A 21,481-nucleotide genomic window follows, 5' to 3' on the forward strand; every position below is an offset into this window, starting at 1 on the left:
TCTTGCACCTCAATTTAAATGAATAATAGGATAGACTCTATTAAAATCGGTTTAAGGTTGCCATGGGTGACATATCAGTAGGGTTAAAATGAGAAAAAAGGTCACAGAGGCAGTCCTTACAACCTGTTTTTTTTATTATTATTATAATGAAGCATATGTAAGTATCTCTGTAGGTTTAAATGACAACATATTGATATTGTAGACAATATTTAGTTTGGAGGTCTTTCTCTATTTTTTTTTTAATTTTTTTTAAAAACGACGCAGTACACAAAATAAATGTGAAATTATAGTGTCATCAATAACTCCGGGAATGGATTCAGTTGCACTGAAAATTAGAGAGTAAAGCCTCAGTGCAATAACACTGTAGACTGACAGATTGTGGATTTGTAGAAATAACAGAGAACTCAGAAAAAGCCTGTACTTTTGCTGTGGCAAATCCTTCATTTCAAGGAACCAGCAAGGTACTGTAATCATATTAACAAAGCAGCCAGAAACTATACCCAAACACCTCATTTAAGAAGAATTTGGAGTCTTCAGCTAACCTGATTTATGGGATTATGCATGCAGTTATTTGATAAGTATTGAAAATACTACCACTTCACACTGAAGCCTTCCTTGATCTATCTTTTTGTGTCTGTGTCATAGTCTTATCCTGTTTAAAGCTTAAAAAATACCGCTTCTGACCGTTCTAAAGACTTAGAGAATAAAGTAAAATCACAACTTTCCTGAATTTTTTTTTGATCCTTTAAAAGTCAAATTTATTTATTTTAGTAGTCTCTTTATTGCTCACTTTTTCTTTTTTTTCTTTTCTTTTTCTTTTTTTTTTCTTTTCTTTTTCTTTTTTTTTTTTTTTTTAGTATTATGCATGATTTTTCCTTGACTCTCACAGAGTCAGATTTTTGATAGGAGGAAGGACAATATTTCCTCTTCAATTTTTTTTTTTTTTTTAACCTACAATAAGATGAAAAATCTCCTTATTTGCTAAGGTTACAGTGTTGGTTTAATTTTCATAGGAGCAGTGGAATATTTTGAAGTGAGTAACATTTACCAAGTCATTAGTTTTATGCAAACTAGGGAGGAAGATGAAAGAAAAAAAATTATCAATTATTTATAGATTGTTAAAATGTATCATCGTGCAGTGCTACTGTATAGAAATGACAATTAGCCAAACTTACCTTCTATAATTAATAATGCATATATTATGCTCTTTGGGCAACTAATCACCAGTCCTACAAATTTGTCTGACACCGATGAAGATACCTAGGCACACGCACGGGTTAAAGCAAGGAAGGCAGAACAATGTTCTCCCATTAAGGAATGGCCAGCTGGAACAGGCTCTCAGCTCTTTCAGCGCTCCCTAAACTCGCGCCGCGCTTCCAGTTGACAAAATGGTGGTGGGGTCTACCCAAGCGCTTGACAACCTGATTGGCACATGTGAAATTAAAATCCAAAGGCTCCTAACGGGAAAGGTCTCCCAAACTGGCGGTTTGACTGATACACTGAAAGGCAACCCACCGCATTTATCACCCTCTGCCTCGGCTCGAAACTTCGGGAAGACGGCGACAGCAGTGCTCCTTCTGTCCACGCTACTGGCCAGGCAGGCGCGGATCAGCAGGCCACGCTGCGCAACCTGTTTCCCCGGCGGTACAGATTTGGAAGCGGCAGAGATAGCTCGCGAGGGGCAGCCGCTCCATTCGCACCTATCAAAACAACAGGCAGGCCTGCCACGCTTTCAGCGCGAGGAGCCGCGCGGGCGAGAGGCAGCCCCAGCGCGGGTGTGAAGCGATGGAAGCCTTCGCCACGTCCCGCCGGGATGGGGCCAAGGTGCTCCAGTGCTCTCGGACAGGTGGCTCCTTGCCTCCAACCTGTTTTTCTCCTCTGTTGCCTTAAGGAGGGACTCTTAGGCATTGTTTTTTTCCTCTGAAGTTGGGGGGTTTCTTTGCCTTTGAAGGGTGCTTTTTTTTTTTTTTTTTTTTTTTTTTTCTTTTTAGCTTCGTTTTTCCTCTTTGGAAATTTGGTCTCGTGATGCAGCTATCAGTGCCAGTTCTCTCACTGAAATGTCACTCACTGACTTCCCCTTTTTTTTTGTGGGCTCCTAAGAGCATCCTTATGGCAGTTGTGGTGGGATTCAGCCACTTAGATGCTGGCAGGGAGTTACCCTGATGTATCCACATTACCCTCCAACCGCACCAAGACGTGAGGAGCTTCTGGGGCACTTTGTGCAGAGTCTCAGGTGTTCTAAGGCATATTAAATGGCACATTAGATGCATCAGAGTTTAGTAAATAGATTTACCTGATGCAGCTGAGTGTTTATTCATGTGGAGATTGGATCTGCGGGCCTGCAGCCCACCTCACCCCTTTTTGCTCTCAAGGGTGGGTCACGCTCTGTCCCTGGCATTATTTGTCGGGTAAGGGGTATGAGGAATTTGGGTGTTCACAGGCAATGTTGTCCCAGCACACCCTGACAATAATCTCTTGTTATGGAAATATTTTGATCTACAGCTACAGATCTTTCAATCTATGGGGTGCAGCTGCTCCCATGACTGGTGGCTCCTTGAATGGGAACCAGTGCCATGCTGAAAAGCCCAGGTAAATCATTATTTTGTGTTCACTTCACTCTATCCCAGAGATTTCACTGCTTGATTTTCAAAGGAAGATCCCCTCTGCAAAACTAAATGGTTGCCACCTTGTGTTAAGCCCTGATAAGGATTTGTTAGAAGCTTTGATCAGTGTCTACCTGTTAACACACAGAATACTAAAGAGCCCTCCACATTCACAGGGGGCAGTGCAGAATTATTATTATTTTTTGTTTGTGATAAGTATACTATCTGTAATAATTTATGGACATTCTTGAATTTATAAATATCAAGGCTTTGCCAAATATTTTAACTATCCCTCCATGGCAAATTGTCTTTAAATACTGGCAGTTTTTTTCTTTTTAACATTTACTTGTGGACCAGAAACACTTGCAGTCTATTGCCCCTGGCCTTCTGTGAGAATGTTAGTTAGCAATGCTCATAAAAACTCAATTCATCAATGTGAACATAATTTGCTATGAACAGAAAGCTCACAAAAGGGTGAATTTGTCAGATAGACAGGTGGCCTGAGATCTCTCCCTGATACTGAACGATATGAATAATAGATTCTGGTAAATGTATGCCAAGACTTGAGCTGTAAACACAGCTGCCTCCATTCCCTTCCAGAATAACAGCTTCGAGAACGAAAGCACAGGAACCACAGTTCCACCTGAGGACTAAGCCTGTGCATGTACACACACACACAAACACACACACACTCACACACACACACACACACACAAATGCAATGTACTTGCAGGCTCACAAAGAAAACAACCCCAGAAAAAAGACAGAGGCCTTTCCAGCTCCTTTTGCAGACCCTTGCTCTGAGCGGATTTTAACATGTGTGGAGAGCAGAAGGAGGGAATAATAGAAAACATTTAAAATATATTTTAAAATATCTGCAGTCACAGAAATAAATCTTTATCTGATACAAGGGAAAAAAAAGAAAAAAAACAAACAAAACAAATGAAAAAAACCAAACCCTCAGCTGGCTTTTGTAGGTAAAGGATCCAGACATAAGAAGGGGAAAAAAGCATTGTAATGTCACAGCTGAATATATCTAAAATAGAATTATAGGGCTTTTTTTGTTATGATACTACTTCCAAAAATTAGCTAACTGTAATGATCCTTGCTAGACATGCACAGTGTTGGATATTTTTTGTTGCAGGTTATTGGTATTTATTTCTACTCTGTTCAGTTTTCAGTGTGTTTTTTTAGTCTTAAATCATTAATTACTGCCCATGGACTGGGGAAGAAAGATATTATATGTGCAAAAGTGACCTTTCAGCTTTTGTAATGAACAGCTTTCTGCTGGATGTGTGCCCAACATAACTTCAGAGCAGGCTGATCCGGGCAATCCCAACGACCGATGGTACAAAAGGGTTGCTGGAATGTTTGGACAGCAGTGGGAAGGACCTAATCCCAGGACAGGCCTCTCTGGCAGCACCACATCGGTGGGAGGAAAAGAACCACGAGACAGTGACTTTATGTTGCCGAAAATCTCCAAACAAGTCTTAAAATGGGCTCATTTGGGGCCAGCCACGCTCATTTTGAGAGTATCTGAACCAGTTGACTTTAAAGGGCAGAAATGGAATGAATTGCAGGAGAGAATGATTGGCTGAAATGCTTGTTTTGGGCTATCAAACTCTTATTTTTGCAGTTCTAGCTGAGGGCTCTCTACTCAAGTCTTTGCATGGGCAAGGTTTAATATATTTTCCCCTTACACGTATAAAACAAAGGACTTTTCCCACACTAGCATGCCTTATTTTAGGGATCAGGCAGGCTTTTTATTTGATCCCTCTCTGGCAGTGTTATAGCCCAGGAAATGAACTGGGAATTGTATCATCTGAAGTTCCTACATGTTTGTTAATATTTGTTATTTAGGGAGGATGCTTCTCTGTAATGAGTTGGCGAAGGTGAGAGACATGCTCGCAGAACCAGCACATCCTACAGCTCCCAAAATGTGACCGCATATGAGATATTAAAGGCAAAATGGAAGTTCTGAACAAATGAAATCACTGTCAGAATAATAAAAGAGAAATGAGCTATGATCTAATCTGTTTTCTAGCAGTGTCACAGAGGAGCTATAATAAAAGCTATTTGCAAAGTTCAGAATCATTTCCAGTGCAAAGCCATTCGCACACTCAGCGACTCTGGACAAATGGAGGGGGTTGTGGTGCTGCCAAAAAAAAATGGTGTGCTGGTAGTTCACTATTAGTTTTAACTTTGTGCACCTAAATTTCTCAGTTGTTTGCAATTTAAGGTCCCTCTTTCTCTGAGATGGCACACGAACTTGTGCACCTGGATTTCTCCCACTATTTTTGGTGCCTCATCTTCACACCTTTCCAATTACAAGCTGCAAGTGTAAAGGACAAACAGAAAAGGGAAAAAGCCATATCACTGGATGGTTATCTAACCTGCTTTTGCACCATGCATGCTTTAAATGAGAGCACAGCAGAAGATGTGCTGTGTCCTCATTGGAAATGCTCACTCTGCTCTTCTCCTTGGAGTGAAATGCCACTTCCCATGTGCCTCTATTTCTGTGGCATCCTCTGTGCGAGGAGAGTGTGTGAGGAAGAGACAGACAAAAGGAAGGATGGCAAGGAAGCGAGTCTATAAATGTCTGCTTCTCCCCTGATCTTCACAATGAAGTGATAAAATATTGATGGTGGTGTACCCAGAGTCTTTCACAGAGCTAATGAAGGCCCTGCTCTGTATGCTCCTCCCTTTAAAGCAAATGAAAGAATTAGCAACGTTTTCCCCATGTTTACATTTTAAAGGGGCATAGGTTGGACAGCTGGAAATGGGACTGAACCAAATGGAAGAGAACATGGAACAGAGCTGAACTGACCTTGGTCTAGGCTGTGGAAAAAAGTATGAACAGGTGGAAAAGGAAAACATCCTCCACTGGTTTCTGCAGAATTGGAATTACAGCAACCAATCTCTATAAAGAAGTTTCTCATTTCAATTCAGTGCATTATTACAGGTAGATTAAGGCATGGCAGAGGGAGAAAAAGAAGGACAAATCACTATTTCTTTAATATGACAGCCACCATTTGAAACAAAATGCAGTGGAGATTTAAGAGCAGCACAGACCACTTTTGTGTATCTGCAAAAATCCCTTTTTATCAGAGGGACTGGTGACCACTGATCCACTCACACGGAAAGAAATGAATGAATTAACATCATGGGAAGGGCAGCAATAACAGCAGACTGTGGGACCTCTCTGTGGCTTCCTAGCAGTGTGGCTGGGAGGTTTCTGAACATTTTGGAGTGCGTGCTTTTAAGTTATATCCAATCCTGGATGGTGTCTGCTGAAAGTGAGGTTAGATATGGTCATTCAATGTGAAGACCTCTTGATGAACATTAATAAATCATCTCCTGGACCTCATGGGCTGGGCACTGTCCTTTCCTAGAGGGATTCTTTCAGAAGAAACCTGCCTCTGTTGCTTAACAAAAGGCCTGCAGAAACCCACCAAGGATTCATGGACATAACCCTCAAGCCTCAAACTGCAAAAGAGAGCAAATCACTTCTTTGCACCTAAATATCTTGGTTGTCTTTATACAAGTCTCTCTCTGATCCTCCCAATTCCATTTGCACCCATCTTCCTTGTCTCCCTTTCTCCTTTGCCTGTCAGTATTTATTTTTTCCCTTAAATATATCTTATGCTCCAAAGAAAAAAAAAACCAAACAAACAAAAAAAAGCAAAAAAAAAAAGTTAAACCACAGAGTGAAGATCTTTCTAAGTACCAATTAATATATTACCTGCCATATAGGTAAGGTAAATAATCTTAATTTTCTCATGTTTTACTGGACATGGGAATTACTATGCATAATTATAAAATAATTCTCCAGCTGGCTGCAAAAGCACCACCAAGCAGTCAGTGTGAGTCACCAGCAAAAGCCACAGAAGTCAAATAAACATATGATGCATTGCTTCTATGTGGGAAAGCCTAATGTGTGGAGAAGACAAATATTGAGGTCTCTGTTTGGTGGAAAGCAGCATTGCTGTATCAATGGAGATAGCTGAGTTAATGAAAAGTGGACTTAACCCAGGAATTAAACTTCACAGGGTAATTTGGTGATTTCTGATGTGCTGAAGGTGGAGAAAGAAATGGGCATTTTAAAAATGGGATGTGTAATCCAACCCTGCCACCCACCCTATTATAATCGTGGTATTATTTGTCTATGTGTCAAAAAATCATAATATAATATATTATATATTACATATACACAATTTATATACGAAATATATATAGCTGTATATATAGATATATATATCTCATCAAAATACGGGTAACTTCCATGGCATTTTTTCAAGGGTTTCAGTTTCTAGGTGACTTCTGATAGAGCTCAAGATGAGGCTGTTGGAAAATATATGAGACTATCTATGCAACTAAACAGGCATATTCTGCAAAAAGAAAGTTGATTGGTGTAGTTTAGCTTTGATATTATTGAAAGAAAAATTGAGATTACAGAAGCCACTATACAGGTACACAGCTCTACAAGTAAAACATGACTTAAAAGTCACAGGTAGACCCCTACATCAAGAGAAGCCTTTTGGTGACTTAAAGTTTTCACACTGAGTCTTCTAAATTTATGACTTGGAGTCATCTCAGTGGACCTCAGCTTTTTGTCCATAAATCCACAAGGTGGACCTGCCACAATACCTACAAACAGGCATTAGAGAGTTAATTAAAAAAAAAAAAAAAAAAAAAAGGAAAAAAAATGGTGATTATACACCCATATTTTTAATTTGGAACATGAAGTCTTATGAAATTCAAAACTGCATAGTGTACTTGGCATCTGTGGCAAAATAGCATGCAAAAAATCAAAATATGGTATGGTGAATGAATTAAAGAGTAAAAAAATTGAATTGAAGAGTAAAATAAGAAGGCCAACCTCCCTCCTGGAGGAGATGATATGAATAAAAAGGGGAGGATATGAAACCAACCTGCTGGAAAACACACTTTGATTGCATCTGCAGCAGAGGCAGGCTCAGTGCAGCCTCTGAGCCCCTGGACAAAGCTTGCCTGAAATATTCCTGCAGCATAAAGTCTTCAAGGGGACACCTCCCTTACCTCCAGACTCAGGAAAACAAATCACAAGCACCCAGCTTGGGCTGAGGGATTCTGCCAAACCAGAAAAGAGCTGCCTCTCCCAGGTCACAGCCCCTAAAATTACTCCTACGATATTTGGAGGTTTGAGATGATCCTACCCTCGCCTGAATGTTTTTTACATATTTTTTTAAAAATCGAAATTTTATAGGTGTTATGCATACACATTCACAGGCACACACATATATTAATGATAGCTGACAAGACTGAAAGGGTACAAAAGGAAACTTTTTTCTCCACTAAATATGCAGCTTAATTTCTCATTTACATCTAAATTAAAAAAAAATAAAAAAAAAATAAAAAAATAGTACCACTCCTCTCTCCCCTACCAATAACCAGAGGTTTGGCATTTTGGATGAAAATTTCCCAAGTACCTCAAGCTGCTTTCTATGTTTAGTGGAGAAGCCTGAGTGCACCACTAAGTCTCTAACTCCACTTGAACTCTTGCACTAAACATAGAGATGGCCCTTTCTTCTCTGAAACATTCTGGGATACAAGCTGGATGTGTCAGCAATAGAGCAGATGGGGAAAATGTATACAAGTATATTAATTTTGTGGCCCAGATTTATGCAGAACACATATTTCCACAGATTTTGTATAGGATTCAAAATCTTGCTTTAACCCTTGCTAGATAAATGTGAAGCTTGGAAAGATCAAAAATGTCTGTAGAGTGGGGAAATGGGACAGAGTGGGTTGCTGCTGTCACTGCTTGCTTTGGCACCTGATTTACAAAAATAATCTCTGTGCCTCCGTTTACTTGCTCTGAAATATTTATATTAATTCTAGCAGTCTCACAATGACTTTGCAAAGTTTAATTAGCTCATAATTAATTAGCTTCTTAAAGCTTCCTTGTTGAAAGCACAACTGGGTGAGTCAAGCTGAAAAAAGAAAGAATTTTTTTGACTTTTTATTTTTTTGTTCTTTTCCAGGTAGATCTAGTGATGTCCCTGCATGCTCACAAATATTCAGGTGAGCCTTTTTATTCCCTCAAAATCTCCCAAAACCTAAAGGTCAGTGCATGGCAGGGTGGAGAAGTATTTCTGAGAACATTCATACCAGATGTGTGCTGGCGACCCATCCTGAAAAGACTCTTTTCATTGTCTGCACAATGATTTGTCAACGAGTTATAACTGCTCATGAATTATTTGCTAAAGGAAAAAAATAAATTCCCTGATGGCTTTGCAGGATGGTCTATACATGCTTTTCCAAGTGCTTTAATTATACTTCAGAAGTGAATGTTGGTGCTAAGTTTGGAGACATATCTGTGTCTAGGATGGGGTGAATCAATTAATTTTTGCTGTGGTTTATGGAGAAACACTAATGATGGCAGCAAATTTTATTTTTTTCCTGAGGTTTACTGGGTAAAGAGACTTGTAAGTATGACTGTAATGCTATTATAAAGTAAATACTTGTAACACTGAGCGCTGTATGTAAATACCAAGTGCTACAAAGCTTCCTGAAGTGCTCTACAACCTCAGGCATCTTCTGTGTAAAAACAGAGGCAACTTCCAGATTAGCACCTGATTTATCTTTATTTCTTGTACTGGAAATTGTTCCTGCTCATAACAGAGGGGTAGGCACAAAATCTTTAATGTTCTTTTTTAAATCAAACCATTCTGTGATTCAGTGATTCTATGATTTCTGAATTTTACCCAGAAAAATTTCATTTTTGAGTCATGTTGTGCACAGGTAACATTAACATGCACAAATATTTTTTTCTATTTATTTTGTGTTAATTTTCTTTCTTCATGTCATTATATACATGCCCACTCTATGTACCTTTTTGTTCAAACCAACACAGCCAGAGAATTATAAAGACTGTAAATAATCTTTTACATTTAACTCATCCCCAGAACATCGTGGGACTTAATGGCTGATACACTGTGGAAGTGTCAAACAGGAAAACCCTGTCAACCCTCAGGTCCAGGAGATAAGCTAAAACATTTTCAAAGAATCTGTCGTGCCTGGCATCACAAAAGTGGCTCAGTTCATTAGGTGAATAATTCCCAGTGAATTTTTAAAGCAAATTCCACTTAAGTAATGCACAAAAAAGGACCAAGCTGAGCCATACATTACAATATTTCTACAGTAAATTCGACAGATTTAAGCTAAAAAAAAATTGTATTGACTGAAAAGCTGCATTTCTGTTGTACCTTATTCAATAAGTCAGGAGAACATACAGTGAGCTATCTGCAGGATAGGTTTTTTTTTCCCTCCAGATGTCTCTTTTTCCTTCCAGAAGTTGCAGAGCATTGGACAAGCAGTAACAGATGATGAACACATGCATAACTACAAATGGGCAAGCTGATTGTTTTCAGAATTGGTATAAACATTTGCTCTTGGATTGAGATTTAGCCCATAGCAAATCTTTACATTCTCGTTATAAACCTCTGACAAAAAGAGCTTCTAATGAAAATGCTGACAGTGTGAAAACGTGGTTATGGTCAGGAAAACAAATGGATAAAAAGTGGCATTTTGTAGTTCCATATGTATACTTCATCAGGGAAGTCTTTGCTAAGTTTACATTTCAAAGCTAAAGCTTGATGATAACTGCTTCTCCCACCCTTTCTATTTAAGGCCCCCAAACCTATTTCTATTACTGCTATCTCCTGCACTAAAACTGGAAAAATAAAACCACCAGGGGCTGGGATATGAACTTTCCTGAGAGCTCAGTGAGAGAGCCAGCAGCTGGATTTTTAGCATCTCTTTTATTTTTGATTGTATAGATAATAGTAGTGCCTAATCAGGACGTGGACTCACTGCAGTAGGGTGTTGCAGACTGAAAAAAAGGGGAGGAAAGCAGACGTGGAGAAGAGAACTGCATTTTGTGTCTGCATGAGGGTTGTGGAAACTTGTTCTGTTTGGCTAAAGCAGCCCCAGACACACCGTGCCCACACCTTGCAGGTGTCCCATGGCCACAGAGCAGCACAAGAGCAGAGGGAGATGCTTATAAAATCTATTTTATCCTTGTTCAGCACAGCACAAGCGAGGTGCAGATTGGTAGGTGGTAATAGCATGAGAATGTGGCTTTACAAGCACAAGAATTTGAATGTTTTTTGGGAAGAGCCACTGAAAGAGGAGCTGTCTGACAGAGCACTTAAACCTTCAACACAACCAGGGCTTCCTAGGCTTGCTAGCAGCTATGGAATAAGAGAAACAATAAGACAACAAAAGATAGAAAAAAGAAGAAGAAATAAAAATTAGAACCCCTAACCCAAGCTTTTAAGAACCAGGAATGTCAAACAAACTTGGGGCTGATAACAGGAGGAAACTTGGCACAGTGATGGTGCAACAGGGTGTCTCCTCTTGAGCCAGCAAGAGTTCTTGGAGATGATACAACTGATACTGCAGAGGGACGGGGGAAATGCTTGGCACAAGGAAGGAGTTATTGGAAGGGATGCCTTTCATGGAATCCTAGAATGGTTTGGGTTGGAAGAGCCCTTAGAGATTATCTGATCCCCACCTCCTGCCATGGGCAGGGGCATAAAATAATTTTGCATAAAGCAAATTGAATCGTAGCCGAATTTCAGGAAGAACTCCTGACAGCAGGATTGCCTGTGGAACTGGAAAATCCTTGCACTGCCACAGACAGTAAACAAATGCTCTGCTCAGAGAGACTTCACTGGCTGGTGGGATAATGAACATGGAATTATATCATTGCAACAATATACACCCGCTGAATTTGACTCCACTTGAAGAGATGAGAGCTCTTAAGTTGCTACATTGAAAACAATTTAATTGAACCTTGCTAATTAGAATATAACAAGTAGTTAAAAATTATGCAATGTTTTAAAAATGTTTTAATTAATTTGAAATTCTGATGGCAAATTAGTAAATGTAAGTCAGTGTCTTCCCCTGCTCGACTCAATACATCACAGGAAAAAAAAAAAACTGATATATTTTTTCAATAGGGATACTGAGAAAACATACACAAGTAGAAAATAATAATGTAGAGTATGGAATAATTAATTAATTCAAGCTTCAGGATAAGATCACTGTGTCCTGCTGACCCTACATGTTAATCAGTTGATTGATTAATTGCTACAATCATAATAATTATAGGGTATAAATCTAAATACATTTAATGATAGTTTACACTTAGAATAAAAATGTCTTTTATGTCTGCTTATCTTCATCATTTCTTGAAGCCTAGTCATATTTTTTGTTTGCCATAAATAAACCTGAAACATTTTTAGATGTTATCTTTGTGATGAGGTAGGTTTAGACTTCATTCATCTGATCAGCAATATTTTTTTTTTTTTTTGTGTGGCCTCCACCTCCTGTCTAATGAAAAATATGTTCCTGGATGAGAAACAATTGATTATGTGCAGTAACCAATACAACTTCATCAAAAGCTCATCCTTAATTGAAAGACAAGGGGACATACCAATGAGGCCATTGTATAATTACAGGCTGTCTTTAAGCAGAAGAGTTTTACATATTGAATTATTTTACTTCTGCTACACAAACTCAGTCTGAAGTGAAACACTGAATCAGACCAGCAGGACAGAAAAAATATTTTTGAAAAAGAATGGAAAGAAAATCAAGAGTTCTGTTGATTTCTGATTTATAGAGAATAGAGAACATCTTGACATCTGCATCAGCCTTGCATTTGTGCTTTCTCATTAAACTTAATCGTGCTTTATGACTGCACTAAAGGAACAATGGAGGTCCTTGTACCTCAACTGACGCAGCTGAAATCCACTTTTTACCAAAAAGTACGTGTGAAAAAGACAAAAGAACCACTCAGTTAAATCTGAATGCACTCTTAGGGAGTGGATCTGAAGTTAGTCAATCATAATGAGGTGTTTCAGTAGGAGTGGCAGGAAGAAATTGTAGTTGTTTGTACTTTTGATATTTCATGGATGAAAATTCCTGTTTTTTTCACTGCCATCCTGATTAACAAGTCTTGCCATTGAAAAACATCAGAAAACCTTAAATAATTGTGAGTTTTAAATTTTTTAAAAGAAAAGTTAAATCTGCTAAAATACAGACCTTGACATCAGATTTCTTGACCATTTTCTATTGAGCAGTTCTAGAAATTCTGGATTCTTCATCTGTAGAGCTGGTATCCATACACTGCTCTGCAACTCTCATTTTGCAGAGATATTTGTTAAATAAATAATGCTAGGTTAGGAATGATAGTATAAATATTTTAAGGAGTCACTAAAGCATTAGAAAAAAAACCCAAAGCAGGCAAATTCCAAATGAATGAACTTTACTGTCTTCAAAGGGTTACCTGACCTTCCACTTTTGCAGCTTGCTTGTCTCAAAGTTACAGCAAAGGAGGAGATAACAGTGAAACTGCACAATAAAAATAAATTACTATCATGAATATTAAGCAACAAGGATATAATAAACATGACTGCTTACATGATTCTGATTTATTGATACTGATTTGCTGTAAATTATCACACAAAATACTCGTTTTACTTGTTCAGGAACATGTGCAAAATAAAGCTTAGTGGACACTTCCCAAAGACCTTGACATCTGCCACTGGATTCATGCTGGGAAATCTTGCTGCCTCTTTTTCTGGTAGGGATGCAGCAGTATATTTACTTTTCCTTTCCATGGATTTATTTAGTTTTAATTTTTGGCTGCCTGGCTTTCTTAAACTCTCTCTTTTAACCATGCACAGTTTTTAAAAACTACTATCTTGGAGGTTCAGCTCTGACACAGTGGAACAAATCCAGCTGCAAAATCTCCTAAAGGCTGTTCATGCTTGCTCTGTTAAATAGCGCTCACTTTTGAGTCAAGAGGTTTCATTACTATATTTATGAACCTCTTGGCACCAGGAGTTGGGATTTCCCAGTGCTAAGCATTAATGCATTTTGCATCACTCTTTAGCACTGGGAACTCTGGATCACAGGTGCTGAGGGGTTAAAGATATTAAAAAAAAAGTGCAGATCCTTATTTCCAGATAGAAATCTTTAATGCATGAGTTTGTGAAGGGTCTGAACAACTTTCAGAGAGCACAGGTAGAAAGCAGGCTGCCACCTGCTACCAGGAACCGCAGGTTTTAAGGGATCTCAACATTAACATGGCTATATTCTGCATCAGATATTTGCTATCCAAATTGATGGAAAGTATCCTATCTGAAAATAGGATTATTCTTCTTTAAATTTAAAGCCTGCTTTGTGCTTATGTGGCTTATATCACTTCATGACATGGTGTGTTATGTCAAACCTAAGATTATTTTTGGAGATTTCTGAGACAGAATCTATTTCATTTTGCCTGTCATCAGCCTAAAGAATGTGCCAAAAGACCCCTTTTTATTTTTTTTAGGCAGCGATTCACAAATACCATCTGAACTAAAGGACAACTACTGCTTCAAAGCAAAAACACAGATCCTGGATCAAATTCTAGCATCTCCTAAAGTGGTTTCTCTCATCACGGGTTATTATTTCTCTGTTGAGGATTTCTCTCTCCACAGTGGGCTAATTTTTTTTATAAAAAAATTGCACAATTAAGCTTTCAGCAGGAATGTGTCCTCATCAGGTGCCCTGATCTGTGGTATAAAGAAAGCCAAGCAACAACCTCAGCTGCAGGGAGTGTAGGTCAGTCCTGGCTGCATGTGAGCATCCAGATGCAAATGGAACACAAGCCAGGGAAAAGGTTTCTTCTAGAAGTGGCACTTGATAGCCCAGAGCTGGAGCTGCAGAAGTGTGTCTAAAACCTGCCTGCCAGGCAAGCCTTCCTGCTTCTCCCTGTTTGGTCTGGTTTGCAAGGGAAACTCAAAAGAGAAATTGGAAAAAAGAAAAGAAAAAAAAAAAAAGTGAAAAAAAAAGAAAACTGAAAAGGAAATGAAAATGAAAAACAGGAGAAGGAGAGAGGAAAAAAGGAAAATGAGAAAGGAAAAGAAAACGTAAGTGGAAAAGGAAAAAAAAAATAAAAGGAGGAAGGGAAGGGAAGGGAAGGGAAGGGAAGGGAAGGGAAGGGAAGGGAAGGGAAGGGAAGGGAAGGGAAGGGAAGGGAAGGGAAGGGAAGGGAAGGGAAGGGAAGGGAAGGGAAGGGAAGGGAAGGGAAGGGAAGGGAAGGGAAGGGAAGGGAAGGGAAGGGAAGGGAAGGAAAATAGAGAAGGAGAAAGAAGAAAATGGAAATGGAAAAGGGAAAGAGAGAAGAAAAAAGGAAAAGAGTAAGGGAGGACAAGGAGAAGAAGAAAGAAACAGGAAAAAAAATAAAGGATGACTAAGAGAGAAAGAAGAAAATGGAAATAAAAAGAAAAAAAGAAAATAAAAAGGAAGATGAGAAGAAGTTACAGCTTGTGCACTCATTTTATTTGCCCTCCTTGTGAGTAGGCATCCTGTGGGTCTATCATGCCAATTTCCTCCCTATCCCTCTATTTTCAATGGCACTTGCAGGAGTTTTGGGAGAATCAGAATTATACAAATCACATTGGGATTTAGCCCTGGCCACCTCACTCCTTCTCTGTCTGTGCAGCTCTTTCCCTTTACAAGACACAGTAGCAGTGTCAGCTTGGAACACATTTCCCTTGCCCCCAGTGCTTTCCTGATAGAGCTAAAAGCACCAGGTGTTTTGCATGAGCCTCTGCAGCTCTCAGTCACATTTTGTGGTTCTGAAACCTTTGTAAGTTCTTTCTGGTTGCTCCAGTTCTGTTTGGTATGAGTGAACAACACACAGTCGGATTTTCTGTCCATCTAAGCACACCTCAGAGAAGAGGGTTTGTGCCTGGATCGCAGGTTTTTTGTTCCCATTGTTAACACTATCACACAAAAGTGTTGAACAGTGACTGAGTCAGGCCATGAGCTGCTGGTGAGTGAGATGGTGCTCCTGATCTCAACAAGATTATCTGATGTTCTACCTTCCCAGGCAATGAAAGCATCACTGCTGGGGCCAAAATGTATCAGAAGCCACCAGGGTAAACAGGGTCATGAACTTTATGTAGAAGGGAGTCAAAGGGAGCAGTTTGATTCTCCAGGAATCAAGACAAATTTCCTTTTATTTTAAGATTGCGGGCAATTCAAATTCCATACCTGTACTATCAGCAGAAGGCAGGTGTGAGTAAATATTCCTGCACCCAAAGAAGCATCCTTAAAAGTCATGTCTGATGGATTCAGGGCCACACACTCACTGACACCCATTTCGGAGGAGGTTGTGCAGCACTACTCAGCTTTCCCATTCCCACACTATTTCTTACTTTTCCTGACTTCCCTTTTAGCTGTTATCTGGTACAGCTGCTGGAGTACAGCTGCTGAGGATGCTTTTCTGCTGCCACATTACCCAGTTTGCCAGAACTACTTTTTCACAATTTGTGTCCCTCAAGAGACATTATAAATCCTATTAACTTTGAACTCTGGCCCAGCCTTGGTAAGAACACCAGCCTACCCTCACATTGAGACATCAATACTTTTCCAAAGTATTTCAGTTTGCAATTGCATTTCCTGCATAAGGGAAATTCAGAACAGGGAAATTGGGCAGCCAGGCCTGTGTCAAGCAATGCCATGGGGTGATGCTTCCAGGGAAGGGGAACTTGGACTTCCAGACTGGCAAATCTGGACCTGACTTTAACTCGTGTCTTAACTTTTCTCTGACATTCTGTGAAATTCAGTGAGCATTCTGTGAACAGTGCTACTGTTACTATTCTCATTACATTGATGTATTTTTTAATGCCCTTTAGTATATTTCTGATATTGTGGTAAACTATGAATTACTTTTGTGACCATTAGTGACTTGATTCTGCACCTACCTGCTTTGTGGAACTTTTAGAACTCTTAATTTCTCCTTTCTTTCTCCATGCCAAACGATTTCTAGAACATTTCCAGAAAAAAATGAGCTGCTATAACTCCTTTCTGATTGATTACTGCTCAGTGATAAAGATACAGAAAAAATATGGTTTATGTGACTTTATTTTTCACCTACGAGATTCCCACTCAAAGGTTTTTCATAGTCCTAAGTGTGAAGGATAAGTTTATGCTAACTCAGTTGCTTGAAACATTTAGAATGCTTAGAAACACTCCACAAAATTAATGCATACTCTGAATACCATAGCTGCAGTAGTCTAGGTCTTCAAACAGTGTACCAGGTCCTCAAACATCCATGTGATGGGGACCAGAGAACAACTCAGTTGTTGTTTTTTTTTCACCAAGACATTATCATGCTAATCTTTGCTGATTCAGCTCCAATGTGCTGCCACACAGGTGTGGTGCTACTCTCATCTGGAAAGGTGGAAACTTCTGGATTGTAGGAAGGTGTAAGAAGGAAAGAAGACAGCACAACACAGTGGGTGATGACTTTCAGCATCCCCTTCTCTTGTTCTTGGGGATTCTCCTTCTCCCTCCCTTCCTGGTCTTCTATTCCCACTTTCCCCACCTCACTTCTTCCATTTTTGCACCTCTGAAATTGTGTAACTGGGGCAATATAGGCTGCTTCTCCTCCTGTTATTACTTTCCCCAAGTGGAAGCTTCACTCACAAGCCTGATGAAACATTTTTCCCCTCGAACCCAGAGTGCCAATTCTCACTTTGTCAAGAGCTCCAGATAACCCTCAGGAGAAGTTCCTCTCCCCATGCCTCCCCCAAACACTCCAGGTTACAGGGATCTTGTCACAGTCACTGAAGAGCTCCTCCTCTCTTTCCCAACCCTTTCCTTCCCAATGTTGTTGCTCAGATTTCTCAGTTTCACCACTCTCTCCTGCTTGATTTTCTCCATGGGCTTCCCTTATGTTAACCCAGATACAGACACTCAAATTGGCTTTATTCTTCCTTCTGCCATTTCTTTTGTGGAATCACAGGATCATTTAGGTGGAAAAGACATTTAGGATCATCAAGTCCAACCATTTTAAAGTCCAGCACTATCCCATGTCCCCAGGTGCCACATCTACACCACTGTTAAATCCCTCCAGGGTCGGGGACTCCATCACTGCCCTGGGCAGTTGTGCCAGCTCTTTGTCTCTACAAAAAGAGTCTCTTAACCACATGTGAAATTTAAATTAGACTAATAGACTATTTTTCATGCCTCAAATCAAATGGAAGAGGAGCAAACTGAAACCCCAGTCTTTCTCCATTTGCAAGTGTTTGATCCCATCGTTTGAGAAACAGCAATTGGTGTAAAGCTAACAGAGAGCTTCTGGAGTCTCTGCAATTAATCTGGTCACTAGTCACAAATATAAATGACTGCTTTGCAAGCTGAAGTGAGAGAGATGACATTTCCACAAAGCATCCAGTGACTACTTCACCTTCCCATAAATGTTAATGCTTTGAGGACCTGCATCCCATAGCAGGTAAGAACCCAGAAAAAAAACTTTTAACCACGTTAGTGCTCAGGAAATCAAGAACAAGTAAGAGTTTAAATGAAAAACTCATTTGTAAGTGCTTCTTGCAAGCCCTGGCTTCAAAGCACGGTACTGGACCTACCACGTACATCAAAGTTCTTTAAAAGGGCTCTCTCTGTGTAGATTACTGCAGACTTGTATCCAATAATTTATTGTGGGAGCATTAAACCATTCATATCACAAACACCTGTGCAAGCCAGTTGGCCTAGTCAATTCTTGTTTAACATTTAATTATGAATATAATTAGCATGAGTTAAGAGACAGGCCAGGCATCCGCAATAAAATTTCTGCTATGCTAAAAAAATTATAACTGTAATAACAAAAAAGACTAAGCTGGGGGGGAATATGTCCCTCCTACTCAAACTTTTGAATGACAGAAAAATGCAAGTACAGATTCTTTTAAAACTTTCTCATTTCCTTTGATGATAATTGGAAAGCCTCCACCATATTTATAAGGGAAAATTAAACTGCTTTTCTATCCCTCTAATATTAGGACAATTTTCACCACTGGTGTAGTCCTTTGAGTGAGGTTCTGCAGGGTCTTCTCTTTTTCTCAAAAGGTAAATTTTATTCATCAAATATAATTTAATTATTCTTTCATTTGATGGGATCACCAGAACACTGGGCTAGGTAAAATTTACAAAGGGAAAATCCTGTTAAAATGTCACTTCAGTGCACATCTAAGAGCTTTATGAAGTGATCTTTTTTAGTAGAAAATTCTGCTATCCAAAGAAAAAAATTAGTAATATTACAACTTATCTTGTTTTAAACCTAGAGGCTTATTTTTAGAAAAATAAAACCCCAAATCAATCTAGAATTAGCCTGCTTATAAACAAGTGTTACCTGAGCATCCTTCACAGGGAAAAGCCCTGCAGAGGGAGTAAATATTCATGTGTAGATTCTGTTTTCATTTCTCTTCCAACATCTTAATTAAAACTTTCCAAAGGAAAAAAAAAAAAAAAGAAAAATAAAAAAAAAAAAAAGAGAAAAGGAAGAAATTACTTACCTATTAATTTCCTTCCTTTATTTCTTAACGTTTCTTAATTTTTTAAGTTGGGCTACTTTACACCTCAAAAGAAAAAATCTATTCAAAGACATGACCCGCAATTTTTTTTTTTCCTAAATGAGCTGCTTCCAGACCTGAAAAGACCTATTTAAAAATGCTGTTGAGCAGAAACAGTTTGCAACTGCGAAGAAAAGGTCATTGAGAAAGAACTAGGAGGTTACCAGGACATATTGTTCCTTGACACCTCCTGGGAACAAAAGCCTAGAGTGAACCTCTTTGGGTACCAGTTTGCTGCTATTGCAAATACAACAGCCTTCATTTAGATCTTCAGTGGAGATATTCTTTATTACTGGATTGAATTTAAGTGGAGACTGTGTTAGAATATGATATCTATAATGCTGGGAATGTTACAGCTTAAATATATTTAAATATTTTTTTACTCATATTTTCTTCTACTCATTTTTTTTTTTTTACTTGTTTCACTCAGGATGGTCATACACACATTTAATCTGTATTTTGTTAAGACCCATAAATTGGAAACCTTCTCTTGTAGTCTCTCTCTGTCTCCTGCATCATCTTAACATCTCTTTTAAAATGTGAGGGCTTTTTCTTTTTCTGCTGATATCAGTTAATGATTCTTGAATCAGATATTCATACAACTTTCCAGATAAGTTTTCAAGGATATTTAAAAAATGGGTTTAATTCTATTCAAACCCCGCTGAAAATATCCAGTACCACACTCTGAATGAGTTGCTATTACATTTTAGTGTTATTGTGTTTGGGAGAATGTATACACCACACACATATTCATATATTTGCATGGTTGGGTATCCCTGAGATTATGATACTCATAAAATCATTCCTTTTTTTAAAGAATCTTTCTAAAAATGTGCACCTTAACTTTTGATTGCTTCTTGTTTCTACACAGTTGTTTTTTTCTGTTCACATTAGTTTATGGATCTCTACTGTCTTCTGATATTTAAATTTGGCCAAGAAAGTGTATTAATTATGATGTATCATGTGAAATATATTGTGGTGACCTTGGATTTGTTTATAAATCACCATGTTCAGATGAAATTGAGGCTTTCTGATGCCATGCCAAGCCCCAAAACTTCCTTGGACAAGTAAATGGAGGATAGAGAAACGATTTCAATAGGAGGCTCGCCAACTGTGAATATGAAGGCAGTTTGATTAGGACTCGAAGCCCACAGATTGAGATTATGACAGAAATTTGCATAATGCCAGAGACTGATAAGATTTGGTTTCTCAGGAACCTATTACGTGATGATGTTAAGAGACTGTCATGGATTTCTTACAGTGCAATATGCTGACTTGTCTTTCCAAGACGAGTTGGCCTTGAGCCTTGTTCTTTGTAAGCCTCGAGTAAGGTTTCTTTAGATGTCTTTTGAAAATCTCTTTAGACATCTTTTGTAACTTTCCACCAAGATGATACAAGGATGTTATGACTGTCAGAATAAATGAATGTATTTACTTCCTTTCTGTTTCCCAGCTACTATTTTCATAACACTGCATAGTAGTGCAGAGCAGGTCCTTCTTACATTATATTTTCAACCAATGCAGCTCAGTTCTTTGGTCATGATTATGTATTGATGACTTGTTTATTGCCTCCTGACACAGGTTTAGGTTTTTTTTTTTAAATTTTTTTGCCTGATTTTGGTGCAGACAGCTCCTGTGCAAACTCCTCAAGAGTTACATTATTCAGTGCAAAATTTGCTCTGGTCTGCTGAAGACCGAAGCGTGATCATTGCCCAGATAGGTGTCAGTTTCTGCAACATGTCTCGAGCCACACGGGCAGTGGGTTCTTGGGGGTTCTTAGTGAAGCAGAACAGGAGCCAAAACTCAGAGAAAACCCTTTTTATTGATGCCAGAAATGCTGGAGATGAAGACAACTGACCAACATGGAGAGGACTGACAACTACTGATAGTACTGGTAGCTTTTGAGGGTTAAAACAAGTCTATGATTCCTAAGGAAGAAGAATTTATTACTTAGCTGTGTTGCCATCAGAGATTTTGTCAGACCAGACCAGTAAAGACCAGTGTCACAGACAGACAAAACTGCAAAAAAAATTTTTATCTAGCAACTTTTGCTAACCAAAAAAGTTACAAAACTCTATCATGTGTAAGATGCTAAATAACCATCTTCAGTTTCCGTATAGTAGGGTAACACATAGCATTGCAGGATTGATAGGAATGACATTGAGAATTCTGCTTAGCGTGCACCAGGAGACCTTAATTGATATATCGAAAGGATATGTGTGAAATCATTTGAAAAAAGTGTTAATGGTCTATCAGAGCAATCAAAGAAAAAAAAATCCAGATCTTGAAAAAACAAAAATTAAATGAGTATCTAATGTGGACCTTAGGTAGTGTCTAGGCAGTTAAATTCTGAAAAACTTTATTCAGCTGCCATCTATCCTGGAAGGTGCAGAGGCTGATTAGGTACTACAGTTGTGACCTTTGAGCATC

The 21,481-nt window shown here is 38.8% G+C and overlaps 2 protein-coding genes across 2 annotated transcripts in view; one reads left to right on the forward strand and one right to left on the reverse strand.

Annotated features, from left to right (window-relative positions):
• GTDC1 (glycosyltransferase like domain containing 1) overlaps nucleotides 1-8,645 on the forward strand; it is a 303,268-nt gene extending 294,623 nt beyond the window's left edge. Inside the window, exon 13 of the mRNA XM_058839517.1 lies at nucleotides 8,627-8,645. Within this exon, the coding sequence (XP_058695500.1) occupies nucleotides 8,627-8,630 (4 nt within the window). The 3' untranslated portion in view covers nucleotides 8,631-8,645. The remainder of the gene's footprint in view (nucleotides 1-8,626) is intronic.
• The window catches only part of ARHGAP15 (Rho GTPase activating protein 15), a 322,985-nt gene that overhangs the window by 33,840 nt on the left and 267,664 nt on the right, over nucleotides 1-21,481 (reverse strand). The window lies entirely within an intron of this gene.

This window comes from Poecile atricapillus, chromosome 5 (genome assembly GCF_030490865.1).
Source record: "Poecile atricapillus isolate bPoeAtr1 chromosome 5, bPoeAtr1.hap1, whole genome shotgun sequence".
Taxonomy (NCBI): domain Eukaryota; kingdom Metazoa; phylum Chordata; class Aves; order Passeriformes; family Paridae; genus Poecile; species Poecile atricapillus.